Raw genomic sequence first — 15,860 nt, 5'->3', positions numbered from 1 at the left:
CTCAGGCGAGGCTTCTAAGAAAAAGTACAAACAACAGCAGAAAAATAACACCATACTGGGGACTTACTAATATCCTGCAAAAACTTACTGAGCACACCCCATTAAGGTAGCTAGCTGTCATTACCTATGTAGAATTTTAGAGCAGAGTGTCCCCTCACGTAAGGCTTCCATCACCTTGGGTTTTTTAAAATATATCAGTAAACTGGCTTCCAAATTATGGCAATCTTCCTGTCTCAGTCTCCCAAGTGGTGTACGCCACCATGTTTGGCTTTAAAGAACCATGTTTGTTTGTCAATACGGAGTACTGAATATACAGCCTCTTGCAGCTAAACAAGCACTCTGCCACTGACTAAATTCCTACCTTTGAGAAGGATGCAGCCCTAAGGGACAACTGACTCTTCACCGTCCCTGGCCTCAGGCCCAGCCGAAGCCATTATGTAAAACAAAATTCTAATTCCAACCAAATGCTGCTGAGGACAGAATTCCAAGTTCAGGGCCTACCTGTATTTAGATGATTTTCAATGACAGCCTAGGTAATGCAAAAAGACCCATTCTCAAAATAGTCAAAGAGAGGCTGGGGGAGAGGGAGAGGCTGTAGAGAAGGCTCAGCAGTTAAGAGCATTGGCTGTTCTTCCAGAGTACCCAAGATTCAATTCCCAACACCCACGTGGCAGCACATTTGTTTCTCCAGTTCCAGGGGACCCTCTTCCTGCCTCCAAGGGTCCATGTGGTGCAGATACACATGCAGGCAAAAATAACCATACACATAAATTAAAATTAAAAGAAAATAGGCTATGGGACTGAGGGAGGCTAGTTCAATGTGTAAGGAGATTGCTACACAAGGATGAAGATCTGAATTTAGATCCTTAGTACATATGTAAAAAGCTAGGTGTGGTATACTCCTGTAATTCCAGAGCTGAAAGTCAAAAAAAGGAGGATCCCAGGCTCGCTGGCCAGCTAGTTTAGCCAACCTGAGGGCTACAAGTTCACTGAGACCCTGTTTCAAAACATAAGGTATCCTTTAAAGGATGGACACACACTTTTAATCCCAGCACTTGGAGGCAGAGGCAGGTAGATCTGTATGAGTTGGAGAGCAGCCTTGTCTACATAGAAAAGTCTAGAAAAGCCAAGGTTATATAGACAGACCATGGCGGGGAGATAGGATGAAAGTGGGAGAAGGCAGAGTTACTGTAGAAGATCCAACACTAAACTCTGGTCTCCACATACATTCACATCCACCAGCATGCATGAGCACATTCACACATATATATACACACAGAGAAATACATGGCTTTTAAAAAAATAATGGTTAAAAAAAATTGGGCTGGATGTGGTTCCAGCACTAGTAAGGCAGTAGCAGATGGATCTGTATGAGTTGAAGATCAGCCTGGTCTACACAGTGAGTTTTAGGCTAACCAGAAACTAACACAAACCAGTATCTAACACAGTAAGATACTACCTCAAAAATAAAATAAAACAAATTCTTTCCTATTGCTAACTATGGGAATTAAGAGGCCTAAGAATTCACCAACATGTCTATGAAATTATTGGCACAGTATTCAGTGACTCTTTGTCATCCATGTCAAACAAAACTGCTAAAATTAAGTTTTGTAAGTTAAATCACACATAATTTCACAACTACTTCTCCATCCACTTGAAAATGAATAGAAAATATCCCTTTTCAAGTGCTCAACTGTGTAAGAATGATTTTCTATGACCAGAAAATTACTCTACAGGGTCAAGGCACTTAAAACATAACTTTAGGAAAAGCACGGTGGCACATGCCTTTATTTCCTTCCATCCACTCATGATGGAAGAAAGATCTCTGTAAGTTTGATGCCAGCCTATCCCGACCCTGTCTCAAAACAAACAAGCAACAATAAAAACAAAACAAAAAACTATTCCCCAAAACTATTAAGTTCACGAGATCCTGTCTCAAAAAAAAATCAAACCCCAGATAACTCCTATTAAAAAAGGTCCACGGCAGCCTGAGCTGTATCCCGAGACTCACATGGGTAGGAGGAGAGAACCGACTTTCAAAAATTGTCCTCTGACCTCCACATACATACTATGGTCACACAGACACACGAAAATTTTAATTGGCTCATGGACACTGACAGGTACCTGAGACTTGACACGTCTTGTTCTTTTTGGTGGAATATTCATTCTTGTTCCCCGCTCTGGGGAAGGCTGGATGTTAGCACTGAGAACCTCAGCCTCAACTTTTTCTTTAAGATCTAAGTCAGACATTTGTACACCCTAAAAGAGGACACAAAAAAAGAGAAAAAAATGCACTAAAAAACAAGTTTGAAAATGAGTAGAAAATTTCTGTTAAGTTCCTAACATTACATGAAACCAGATGGCAATCCTGACTTCAATTCACATATAAGCTCAAAGCAATTCTTAAAAACAGCACTTTTTGCTTTGTTCTTCAAAGAGGCTTATGTGGCCCGTAAGACACTGAACTACCCTGGAACTCCCTATATAGAACAGAATGGTTTTGAAATTCTGATCCTCTAAGAATACAGGCATGCATCACTAACCCAAGCTCCCAGTGGGCTTTGTTTGTATTTTTCAACATGCCCAGCAGTGTTTCTTTTTATGAAAATTGAAAGCACATACAAAAATTTATGTGACAATGCACAAGTTTTGAAAATAATGAAAAAGAACAAAGAGAACTTACACTACTAGATATCAAAATTTACTATAAAACAATACTGAAATAGTGCATGAGGGGCTGGAGATGGCTTAGCAGTTAAGCTCTTACAGAGGACCCAAGTATGGTTTCCAGCACCCACATGGGGCAGTTCTTTTTTATTTTTTATTAATTACTTTATTCACTCTGTATCCCAGCTGTAGCCCCCTCCTTTTTCCCCTCCCAATCTCACCCTCCCTCTCTCATCTCCTCCCATGTCCCTTCCTCCCAAGCCCACTGAGAGGAGAGGTTCTGCCCCTTCCCTCTGACCCTAGTCTATCAGTCTCATCAGGACTAGCTGCATTGTCTTCCTCTGTGGCCTGGTAAGGCTGCTCCCCGCTCAGGGGGAGGTGATCAAAGAGCCAGCCACTGAGTTCATGTCAAGACAGTCCCTGTTCCCATTAAGAGGGACCTTTTAATACCCAGACTGGGAGAACAACCATGCAGAAGGGTCCACAGAATAAACAAATATATCACTACTACCTCATACCTTGATTTGTACCAGCCTGGGCCCCTCCCCTTTTTGCTAATAAACACCATGCAAAGGCAAAGAAGCACCTGGCAGGTAAAAGCTAAGCTAAGGGAGAGAACAGCCACTCACACCTGCCCGTGCTTGGGTTAGACTAGAGAGAGGTGCCCTGGTCCTGGTGAATCAGAAAGGGCCATGACAATAAAAGAGAAGCTGCAAAACAAAACAAAAGAAACAAACAAATAAACAAAAAAGGGCGGGGGGCTGGAGAGATGGTTTAGTGATTAAGAGCAGAGGCTGTTCTTTCAGAAGACACAGGTTCAATTCCCAGCCCTCACATGACATCTCACAAGTGTCTGTAATTCAGCAGGCAGCTCTTAACTATGACTCCAGCTTCTGTAGAAGACAACCTCTCTGACCTCTGTGGGCACCTGCACATTTGCACATATCCACATACAGACACACACAAAAAGGACTGGGAGATGGCTCAGCCATTAAAGGGTAGGTTCACAACCAAAACTAGACATGCATAAACATAAAAGACCTTCAAAAACAAAAAGACAGTATAGTATTGGTGATAGGGTAGACATATAGAGTAGGTCCTATCAGTGGGGCATTTGTTCTAAGCTCCCCTGTAGATGTCTGAAATTGTACACAGTGCTGAATCCTATATACTTTTTCTGTATATTTACAGTTAGAATAAACTTTAACTTGCAAAGAATTTTTAAAAAGATTTTTTATTGTGTGTTGAATGTACAAAAATGCACCATATACAACGTGTCTGGTACCCCTGAAGGCTAGAGAAGACACCATATCCCCAGAAACTGGAGTTTCAAACAGCTGTAAGCTGCTGTTGTGGTGGCAAGGAACTGAAGCTGGGTCCTTCACAAGAACAGCAAGTCTTTCTGCCGCTGAACCATCTTTCTGATCCCAAAACCTCAACTAGTAAATTAGACACAGAAACATACAGACTATAGCTGGATCATAGTGGCACAAAGATGTAATCTCTGCATTTGAGGCCAGCCTGGTCTACAAAAGTTCCAAGACAGGCAGGAAACACAGAGAAACTCTCAAAAACTAAACAAGTAAACCAACCAATCAACCTGAAAACATTCTGGCAATTTCTTAAAGAGTTAATCATAGGACAAGTTCAGATAATAAAGTACTTATTACCTTTCAGGCAGAATGAACTGAGCTTGATACCCAGACTCCCATTAAAACAAAAACAAAAACAAAGGCAGCAGTAGCAGCCACTGGACAGGATGAGAAGGCAGATACAGGTGGCTACTTGGGGCTTATAGCCAGTAAAACCTACTTGGAAGGCCATTGAGATAAAAGAACATTCAAGACTGACCCATTAAACTTCCCCCACAAAAAGTTTAACTTTAAATAAGTTAGAACCGAGCTAGAAGCTTTCTTCGTATTGGTTAGCTTTCACAGTACTGGAAAGTGCTATGTAAGCCACTACAGAGACTTATCAACAATCTTATTCAACCTGCATGGTGCACTACCAACTTGGCAGACATGATGGGTCTACAGCATAATAGTGGCATGACAGCTTCATGCTTGGATTGGAGGTCTGTTCCATAGAACGGAAGTCACCTTTGATAATATACAAATATTCAAAACGCCTACAGCTAGAAAGGTGATAGACCCTAGTGAGGAATTTACTGCTGTTATTTTGCTAAGCAATTAGAATATGCCTGTCAAATTACATTTTAAATATTTATGATCATATATTAGTGCTGCTGTCTCCTTTAATCAAAAAAGCTTATTTTTGCAATGTGTGATTGTTATTGCAAAGACTCATAACTGGCCTAAGTGCTGAGAATAACAGGCTATTTAAAGCCAGGACATCCAAGGCTACACAGAGAAACCCTATCTTGAAAAACAACAACAACAAGAAGCTATTTAAGGCTCAGACTTAAACAGAAACCTTTCAAATGTCCAGTTTAAGGTCTAAAAAACAGGCTGGAGAGATGGCTCAGAGATTAAGAGCACTGGCTGTTCTTCCAGAGGACCTGGGCTCAATTCCCAGCAACCACATGGTGGCTCACAACCATCTCTATATAATGAGATCTGGTGCCCTCTTCTGTCATGCAGGTATATATGCAGGCAGAACACTGTACATATAATAAATGCATAAATCTTTAAAAAAATAAAGATCTAGGAAACATTAGAAAAGTGGGACTGAGGCTGGGCGTGGCAACTCATACTTTTAATCCTTTCACTGAGGGGGCAGAAATAGGTGGGTCTCTATGAACTGGAGGCTAATCTGGCCTACATAAGGAGTTCCAGGCTACACAGTGAGACCCTATCTCAGAAATAAAAACTAGAACAAAACTTCTTTCCAAAGAAATCATAAAGATTTACTTAAATATGAAGACACCCTTCATTTTCATTATCCTTTAGAAATAACTCTAATTATTAAACTTTAACACTTTTTCTTGTCAAATTTTGGTGCCTAGAGAAAGCTATTCCACGTTGCTATGCATAAATATATCACTTATACTGAATATCACTTAGTTTATACTTGGCAAATTGGATCTATCTGCTCTAAAAACAATGATGCATCTCACCATAAGGCTGACACCAGACTGGAAAAGCTCGTATGGGTAGAGGATTCTTTCATAGTGTGACTTCAGAAGAGAGCCAGTTCCTTTTCCTGGCAGATACCCCAAGCGGCTGCCCACTTTAGACCACTTCTTTTCTTTGGTGACTATTTCAAAACCTCCTTTGCTGGCAACAACCTGAAAATAAATAAATAAATAAATAAAGAAAGAAAGAAAGAAAGAAAGAAAGAAAGAAAGAAAGAAAGAAAGAATTTTAAAAAAAGTTGTACTTCTTTAGGGAAAAATGTTAGTTTCAAACATTCCTACTTCTATAATCTCAAAATATAAAACACTTTTTTCTCGGAGCAGCTTAGTTCTTGCCTAGTATGCATGAAAGCCCCGAGTTTGACCCCCACTACCACAAAACCTAGGTGTTGTAGTGCACATCTGAGGAGGTGCACTAATTCAAGCTCTGAGGAGGTGGGAGACAAGAGGACTCAACATTCAAGTCCTTGACTCATCTTTGGTGACGTAGTAAGTTGGAGACCAGACTGGGCTACATGAGACCCAGACTTTAAAAATTAAAAAAGTAGACCAAGAAGATGGTTCAGTATCTTCCTGCCTAGGTTCTTCCTGCCTGATTGATCTGAGTTCCATCCCTGGAAACCACATGGCAGAAGGAGAACCAGTTCCTACAAGTTGTCCTCTGACCATTACAAATACTTCAAGTCCAAGTTCGTGCATGTGCACAAAATTAATGTTTTAAAATAAAGTTTCACCAGGTAAGTAAAATCCAGCATCCTAACACTGTATCTTGTCTGTAAATATAAAAACTATTCGGGACTTAAAATAGAAATTTTCAGCTGGCGAGATGGCTCTGCGGTTAAGAGGACAGAGCTTAATTCCTAAGAAAGCAGGAGGCTCACAACGTCTGTGTGATCTAATACCCTCTTCTGGCCAGCTTGAGACAGAGCACACAAATACATAAAATAACTAAGGAGATCTTAAAATGGAAATTTTCTTTCATTAAACTGAAACTGTTAACATACAAAGGAATAGATTTTTATAAATATCAAATCTTAAACTTAATGTTACTGGCTCCACTTTCAAAGGAAGAGATTCAATAAATGTATATTTTGTATGTTATACAGTTTGAAAAAGTATACACTAAACTAAAAAAACTAACCCTCCTCACAAAAATCCCCAACCAACAACCAAAAAATTATTTTTTAATCAAACTTAGAGGCTACAGACATTTCTGTGGTTAAGAAAGCTCACTCTGCAGAAGACCACCGTTGGTTCCTAACACCCAAACTGGGAAGCTCACAAAGCCTGTAAATTCCAGCTGCTCCCAAGATGCAACACCCCCTCTTAAAAACTCCACAGGCACTTGCATGTACATGTGCATATATACATAGACACAAACACACACATACATGTGTATACATATATGATATATATGATTATATTATATAGACACACAAGGTGGGAGAGCATGCCTAAACCTTGAATGCATACCCCATCACTCAGGTAAAAGGATCAGAGTTCAAGGCCAACCTCAGCTACACAGTGAAAACAAAGGTAGTTTTGAGTCACGTAAGATTTTGTTTGGGTATAAATGTATTTATGTAACAAAACAAAAATCCTAAAACTAAGGGCTAAAGAGATTGCTCAGTGTTAGTAGAGATAGGAAGATCAGAATTTCAAGGTCATCCTGGGCCTCTCACTTATCAAGCTGGAGACAAAATAAGAGAAAAATAAGTTAATGTAAGGAACATAAAGTGCCCTACATTTAAGACCTTTTTATGTTGTGCCCGGTGGTACACGCCTTTAATCCCAGCAGCACTCAGAAGGCAGAGGCAGATGGATCTCTGAGTTTGAGGCCAGCTTGGTCTACAGAGGGAGTTCCAAGATAGCCAAGGCTACACAGACAAACCCTCTCTTGAAAAAAAAAAAAAAAAAAAAACAAAGCATCTTTGTATTTATTGGGTGTTTATAATAAGGGCCGTATGTGTATCACAGCACTCACATAAAGGTCAGAGGACAACTTTGTAACGTTTGTTCTTTCTTTCTACCTTCCCTCCTTTACTTGGGGTCCAGGGATCAAATTCAAGTCATGAAGTGGCACGGCAAACACTTTACCCTATGAGCCATTTCATTAGGCTACATTTAAGATCTTTTAGACTGACAACTTAGAATAAAAAATTCATATACATGGGGCTGGAGAGATGGTTAAGAACATTTCCCAGGAACCACATGATGGCTCATAACCATCTATAATGAGATCTGGTGCCCTCGTCTGGTATGCAGACACAAATGCAGGCAGAATACTGTATAAATAATAAATAAATAAATCTTTAAAAATTCAAATATAATACACAAAACCAAAAAGGAAAAAGCACCATAAATCTATCACTTTGAAATATGAAAGAATTCAAAACAAAAGTCAAAAGAACTGCAAATGACTAGTAAAAAAGATTAGGTATGAGTGTGATGAACAATCATTTTCATTTGAAGCCCTATTTATTTTATAAAGTCTATTACTCAGGTCTGCAAGCTGACTCATCACATCAAAGTACCTGCTGGCCCAGGCCTGACAGAGTTTGAATCCCTGGAGCCCACAGTGGAAGGAAAATCAATTCCTGAGAGTTGTCCTCTGACCTCCATATATGCACCATGGCACACAAAAATACCATTTTGAAAAGTAATGACGCTGGGCAGTGATGGTGCATGGCTGTAATCCCAAAACTCGGGAGACAGAGGATGTCTGAGTTCGAGGCCAGCCTCATCTACATAATGAGTTCCAGGACAGCCAGGGCTACACAGAGAAACCCTGTCTTGAAAAACCAAAAAAGGAAATAAAAGAAAAGTAATGGCATTTAAAGTATGTCATTTTGGGGCTGAGGGCATGGATTGCTCTTCCAAAAAAAATCCAGGTTAAATCCCAGCACCCACACAAACTGTCTGTAACTCCAAGATCTGACACCTTCACAAACACATGCCTGCAAGCAAAACACCAATGAACAGAAATGAAAATGTATTTTTAAAAGTATCATTTTTTTTAAAAAAAATTATCCTTTTTTAAGCAATAACTACTTTGACAAGCGTTTAAAAAAAATGTTAAGGAATGAAGAGGTAGATGAGAAGTAGCATGTCTGTCTAGACTATGTGTAATATATGATTCTAACCCAGTAACACAAAGACAAACAAAAAACGTATAGATTTGTTTGTTTTTTAAAGAGCAAGGGGCTAGAGATGAATCAGCTGTTAAAATGACTTGGAAGCAAAAAGCAGTGGGGAACCACAGTACTGCAAAAAACAAAAAACAAAACTGAAAAGCATACCTAACAATTCTGAAACTTAACATTGGAAGTTGGTATTTTTCTCAGTTTTCTGTTTGAGTCTCTTACCAGAAAATATGTTAATTAAATAATTACCCGATGACAGAAATCAGAATAACTTACCTTTGGAAAGAAATATGACTTTGGAGTTCAAGGAGCTGAATAGAGTGCAATAAAAATGTTGTGGCTCAGGCGGGTACAGTGGCACACGCCTGTGATCCCAGCACTTCGGGGGCAGAGGCAGGTGGATATCTGTGAGACAGAGGCCAGCCTGGTCTACAAATCAAGTCCAGGATAGCCAAGGCTACATAGAGAAACCCTGTCTGGAAAAAACAAACAAACAAACAAACAAACAAACAAACGCTCTGGGTCTTGGTCTGGGCAGTAGTTATACAGATATGTAATACATGAATATTTACTGACATGGACACTTAAAATCTGTGCACTGTGCCCTAAGTTACACTTGAACATGAAAGAAAAAAGCTAATGTGGTAAGAATCATCACATGAAGCAGCAGTCTCACAATGGCATTATGGAACAACTGTACTATAAAGTATGAACAAAGCAAAGTGGGTTTACTTGTGCTTAGATAAGCATTCTCAGAAGTTAAGGAAAAGCTTCCCAAAAGTACCTAAAAAATGCACTACAGAGCTGAAGAGATGGCTCAGCAGCTGGAAGAGCCAGCTGATCTTCCAGAAGTCCCAATTCTGATTCCTAGCACATAGCCATGTGTTGGCTCACAAATCTCTATAATGGCAGTTCCAAAGGATCAAAATCCTCTTCTGAACTTCTCGAGCACTGCATGTACATGGTACATGTAGGAAAAATATCACATACATAAGATAAAAATAATACTAAAAAAAAAAAAACCCTCAAGACAAAATTCCAATAGATCCTTAGATAATTTTAACCTTTAACAACATATTTCTAGTAAGTTCTCTTCAGCATTTAAACAAGATATATCAAAAGCCAGGTATGGTGGTATGATGACATGCCCCTCTAATTCAAGCTCTCATGAGCTCAGGTAAAAGAATTGTTCTGAATACTAGGCCACCATTAGTTACATGGAAAGTTCCAGGGGGACACAGTAGGTCAAATTAAATATTTGGTGGTAGTGTTGGGATTTTTTTTTTTTTGCTACAAGATTTATTTTTACTGTTTTTTAATGTGGATACATGCTATCTGTGTGAAGGTATATGCATGAAAGTGCAGGGTCAAAAGAGTCCAGAAGACATCAGAACCCTTGGAGCTGGAGCTGTAGGTGCTGGGAACCAAACTCATGTCCTCTACAAGAGCAGGAAGCACAATGCACCTTTGAGTAAAGTCTTCTAACTCTGCAGCCTGCCTGTTTTTCTTACTATTTTATGGCCCAAACTGGCAAAGAACCTAGTGTGACTCAGGCTAGCCTTGAATTTGTAGCAATACTCTTATCTAAGCCTCAGGAGTGGTGGGATCACAAAGATATGATACTGTACCTGGTTAAAAGAATGGGGGGGGGTCTTTTTTTTTTTCTTTCTTTCTTTTTTTAAGACAGGGAATCACAAACCTCTGCTCAGTTTCTTCATGGGAGGACGTGGCATAAACTGAGCATGCACAACCACCACTGAGCTACAGCTCAGGTCTTCTGTTCAACTTCTAAGCCAAGAATCAGCCTCACCTTGCTTAAAGCATACAAATCCAGGATTTTTCTCTCCACCACAGGGATCTTCAACGTAGATCCTTGAAGTTCCCAAAATTTTGCCAGTTGATCCAAGAAGTCCAATCTTACTCTAGTCATTGCCTAAAATTATTAAAATACAGCATTCAAAAACAAGGGGCTTTGGATAAAGCAGGGGGCAGGGTTCTGAGTGCTCAACTCAGGTTATGTGGCTAAGTTGTTTGGCTGCCTGAAAACAAATTGAGTGTCAGCAGACTTGGACACAGAAAACAGCAAAAGAAGTGGAGTTTCTACTATGAAAGCCCAATGATTAACTGTGAATAACGATAGATCATATCAAGTCGTAATACTTCAAACAAAAAGCATGAAACCTTTTGTTATCTTTCCTCTAATCCAGAGAAAAGTATCAGTGCCTAAATTACCCCTTCCTCAGTTCTACCTTTTTTCCCATCATTCTGTCTGTGACGGCTGTCTCTCTTACTCTTACTTTAAGCTGTCTTTCTTAATAAAGTTCTTTAATAGCTGGCCACCATAGCACATGCCTTTAATCCCAGCACCTGGGGAGACAGAGGCAGATGGCTCTCTGTGAATTTAAAGCCAGCCTAGTCTACAAAAGAAGTCCAGGACAGCCAAGACCACACAGAGAAACCCTCTCTTGAAAAACAAAAAAGTTCTTTGCTAGATGCTAAAAGAAAACCTCAGGCAGGCATGGTAGCCCACGCCTGTAAAGCAGAGAGGCTGATGCCTGAATTCAAAGCCAGCCTGCTCTACAGAGTGAGTTCCAAGACAGACAAAGGTACAGAGAAATCCTTTCTCTAAAACCAAAAGGAAGGAAGGAAGGAAAGGAGGGATGGATGGAGGGAGGGAGGGAGGGAGGGAAGGGGGAGAAGGAAGGAAGGAAGGAAGGAAGGAAGGAAGGAAAGAAGGAAGGAAGGAAAGAAGGTGAGAGAAAGAAAAGCTTATTTTTTCATTTAAGGCCCCTTGTTTTGTTTTGCTGAATGTGTAGGGGTTTAAGTATGCGTACAGGTAAGAGGGCATCTGATCCTGGAACTGGAGTTTCAGAGGGTGGTAAACCACCATGTGAATGCTGGGAATCCAACTCAGGGCCTCTAAAAGAACAAGTACTCTCATATCTCTATCCACTGTTATGCTGCTTTAAATGTAATTGTTTCTTTCTAATGCTCTCCTACCTAAAAGCACAATCACAGTCTATAGTCTTTCTCTAATAAACTTCATTCCCAAAGAGTAATTTATTTGTCAGCTTACTTACTGAACCAACCATTGCTGCCTCCATTTTTTTAATCTAACAATATGATCATATAATAATGAAATCCATTATTTTGTATGCTATCTTACATAAATTTAATTAGAAAAAAAATTACAAGTTTGGAGCTGGGCATCACAGCCAAGAGCCTTTTGTAACCCCAGCACACTCAGGAGGCTGAGACAAGAGGACTGATATGAGTTCAAAGCTAGCCTGGGCTATGTATAAGTTCCAGACCATATTAGCTACAAAGAAAGTCTGGCTCAAGAAGGTGGGAGAGTGGAAAAGGGGATGAGGGAAGTAGCTGAACGGTGGAGCCCTCACCTAGCTTCCTGAAGCTAAGGGTTCTATCCCTAGCACCATATAGACTAGGCATGACGGTGTACACCTGTGATTCCAACACACAGCCTGTAGAGGCTGAAAGCTCAAGAGATTCTGAACTACACATCAAGCTAATTGACATCTTGGGCCACATGAGACTCTGTTTCAAAAAGAGAAGAAAGATTTCTAGTTCTCTAAAGGTAAGCACTAAATTTTCCATTATCCCAGTTAAGTGAAGAAGAAAAACAAATGTAGTAACTATTTGAAAGTCTTAAAAGACACTTTTCTCAAATATCAAGAATAGATTTATTCTATTAAATCTCAGTAAACACAACTCTGGGCCCTGGTACGTGAGCTTTTCAAAGTTCTCTATTTAAAATCCTCAGCTAAACTTTAAGAAGGCTGGAGCTATTAAGCCATGGGAGAGCATTTGCTTAGTCTGTATGAAGCCCTGAGTCCCAAACACCACCACCATGAAGAAACAAACAAAAAACAAAAACAAAAACAAAAAACAAAACAGAAAGCAGAAATACTGCTTTCTGTACTCACCTCAAGCTCATTCAGGCGCTGGACTCTGGGAGTAAAACGAAAGGTTTTTACTTCACATGCAAATGGCGGCTGCCAATCCTAAATGGGAAGAATTATTCTTGTAATTTTGCGTGGAGCTGCCAGAAGTCACAGTGATACTATATTAGTATAAGTCTTCACTATAGACACAAAAAAGCAGTATTACTTGGAAAAGCAATTCTCAAATCTTACCACCCCACAATACACAACTATACTCTCCAAGGTTATCCAGGAAGAATACAACGAGGTTGTGAAACACAAAACAGTGTCCAATAAACACACAAGTTTACCAAGTAAAATAATCAAACAAATAAAAATAATAATACAGTGACTGGGTATGGCACATGCCTGTAATCCTAGTACTCAGGAAGTAGAGGCAGAAGGATCAAGCATTCCAAGTCAGCCCAGACCATCTCAACAACAAAAATCACATGAGTACTTGCTAGAAAATAAAAATGTAATGCAAAATGTCAACAGTCAAAAAATTGGTTCTAGTCTTAACAGCACATATGGATCTCATTTAAACAATATCCGGTTGACCCTGGTGCTGTTTTTTCAACAATGTTGTGGACCAGGTTTTTCTCCCGTGTTCCTGGGGATTGAACCCAGGGCATGGCAGCAGTCTGCCCATCCCAACATTCTTTGGAAACCACTAGCCAAATAAATAAAGCAGTCTTCCCACCCCAACAACATTATTTGGAAACCACTGGCCAAATAAATAAATAAATAGCTTTTGACCTTGAGCATATCATTTAACCTCTTAGGAAATTAATTTCACTCATCTGAGGAACTGTCTGCTTTCCTAACCTTAAAAAGTGAAGAAAATTAGTCTAGGCAAATTTGATTATTTATATTACAGTTGTCTTACATCAAGAGACTTCAACTATTCCTCCATCCCCATTTATTGATCAACTCTTTCTAGACGTCTACATTTAAAAAAATGTTCTATATGTTCCTCAGGGGTGCCTTCTTGTTGCAGTAATAATTAGCTTGGGGGTTCTAGTCCAGTGACATCATCCTGTAGACAACTAGAGCTCGGATTACATTTGAAGAAACCTGAGAGTGGCCTGCAAAGGCTTGATAAGCTGAGCATTAGTAGGCTGGGAAACAGAAATAATCGACAGACGTGGAGTTCTTAGTACGGAAACACAATTATTGTGCATGAGCGACTGACACGACACGTCAAACACCTTTCCTAGGAAATGGTCTGAAGCCTTTTGTTCGCCTCAGCTCCAATCCACACAACCGTATCCGCGCCCACATAGGTTCTGGAGGAAAAAGGTCCCCGAGACACCACTTTCTCTCTATTGAGAGTGGACCTGAGGGCTAGCGGGATGGCTCAGTGGTAAGGTCCAAGCCTGGCAATCCGCGTGCGACGCCGGAGGCCCACGACGCAGGAGAGAATCATCGACTCCCACAAAATGTCCTCTAACCTCTCCGCGCGCAGACACACAGACACACACACAGACACACCACAAAATCAATAAAGTGGACGTTAAACTGCCAAGAAACCAAGCCAGAAAAACATCCCCCAAAGTAGCCTCGGGTTACCAAGAAGTGAGGGAGGGGCTACGTGAAGGCCCAGAAGAACCCAAGATGGGAGAGCTCCGCCTGGGCTAACGACCCTCCCCCGCCGCCACGTCCCGCCCCAACACACCTCCCCCTCCCGCTCCCAGGCCCCCCGCTACCTTGGGTGGACGGATTTTGCAGATGCCGGTTTTCTCGGCCAAAGGCCGGATGCGGCCGATGAAACTGAGCGGGTCAGTGAACTCCTCCCAGGAGGGCTCAAAGACCGGGCACTCCGGCGGCGGCACGAACTCCGCCGCGTAGCCCCCCGGGCCCACGCCCGCCATGGTGATAGCCCGGTGGGGGGGGTGGGGGGGCCCTGAGTTGCACGAGCCGGGCGGCGGGGGCGGGGGGAAGGCTGGGTGACGGCCACCAAGCCCTCTCACGTCCCCTCACAGGGGTCGCAGCGCATCTTCCCGGGAGAGACCCGCTCCTCGGAGAGAGGCCGGCGGCGCTTCCTCCGGTCGTTTGTTATTGTTTCCTTCAGGGCTTTTCCTCTCAGGGACCGGACGCTTCCGGAAGTTAACGTACTCCTAAATCAGTCCGCCGCCGCAGGAAACAAGATCCCCCTCCCGCCGCGGCTCCCGCTCGGCCCCTCTCCCCGTCCTCCCTCTCCGGGCGGCCCGCCCGGCTCTCTTCTCCAGCTCTGCCCGTCGGGGTTCTGCGCACTCCGTCCACTCCGGGGGCGCGGCCTCCGAAGGCTCCACGACCTCGAGGAAAGGCCAGGGGAGAAGCTGGCCCGCAAGGTGGAACGCGCTCTTCCGGCGCGCGGAGGAATGTGTAATGCCCCGGAGAGCGGAGGTTCCGCTTCCGGCGGGGAGGTTCCTGTTCCTCTTTGTGTGTCGCGGCCAGGGGGACGCGAGAACAAGGTGGGCCGTGCTGGATGCTCTACCCTGTCTGTTCTCCGAGCCCCGTCTTAGCCCGGTTGTCTGGGTTTGGACAGGTAGCCGACTGTTGGCAGGATCGCCGCGGCTCTGTTTTATTCTCTCACACGCTAATCTTGGACGGGTCATTTCACTCGGTCTTGTCCATCTGGGCCTCTGGCTTCTCCGTGGCCGCCGGGTTTCAGCTCTCCGTCATCATGTCGGCCGGCCTTAGCCGCCAGCTGCGAATTGCCTCCTCCCCACACAGGGAACTCTATGCCTCCTGGCTTTGCTTTTCTGGGGGTCGGCGGTCAGCCTGAAGCCATCCTATTTGATTAGTAAACAGGACCTGAAAACATCTGCGTTGCTAACCCTTGCTCAGTTCGCTGTGAACCCGGTCATCTTATCAGAAACGTCTACGTGTAAGGCCAGGCGTGGTTGCTCACGCGTAGAGTTCTGATCAGCAAGGGCTGTTTATTGAAACCCTATCCAAAAAAAAAAAAAAAAAGTTCACGTTGCTGGTAGAGGCTCCTACAAGTCCTTCATACTTTTAAACCTGTCTCTA

General features: G+C 42.1%; 1 protein-coding gene across 1 annotated transcript in view; it reads right to left on the bottom strand.

Moving 5' to 3' along the window:
* The window catches only part of Kdm5a (lysine demethylase 5A), an 86,450-nt gene extending 71,702 nt beyond the window's left edge, over nucleotides 1-14,748 (bottom strand). Inside the window, exons 1-5 of the mRNA XM_055604330.1 lie at nucleotides 14,555-14,748; nucleotides 12,849-12,926; nucleotides 10,715-10,837; nucleotides 5,744-5,914; nucleotides 2,125-2,259 (exon numbers count right to left, since the gene is read on the bottom strand). Coding sequence (XP_055460305.1) covers nucleotides 2,125-2,259; nucleotides 5,744-5,914; nucleotides 10,715-10,837; nucleotides 12,849-12,926; nucleotides 14,555-14,719 — 672 coding nt within the window. The 5' untranslated portion in view covers nucleotides 14,720-14,748. The remainder of the gene's footprint in view (nucleotides 1-2,124; nucleotides 2,260-5,743; nucleotides 5,915-10,714; nucleotides 10,838-12,848; nucleotides 12,927-14,554) is intronic.
* Between the last annotated feature and the right edge of the window lie 1,112 nt (nucleotides 14,749-15,860).

Source organism: Psammomys obesus, unplaced genomic scaffold, assembly GCF_907164565.1.
Source record: "Psammomys obesus unplaced genomic scaffold, mPsaObe1.curated_primary_1811, whole genome shotgun sequence".
In the NCBI taxonomy this organism is placed as follows: domain Eukaryota; kingdom Metazoa; phylum Chordata; class Mammalia; order Rodentia; family Muridae; genus Psammomys; species Psammomys obesus.
Note: the sequence above shows the minus strand (reverse complement) of the source record. Positions and strands in the feature narration are given on the sequence as shown.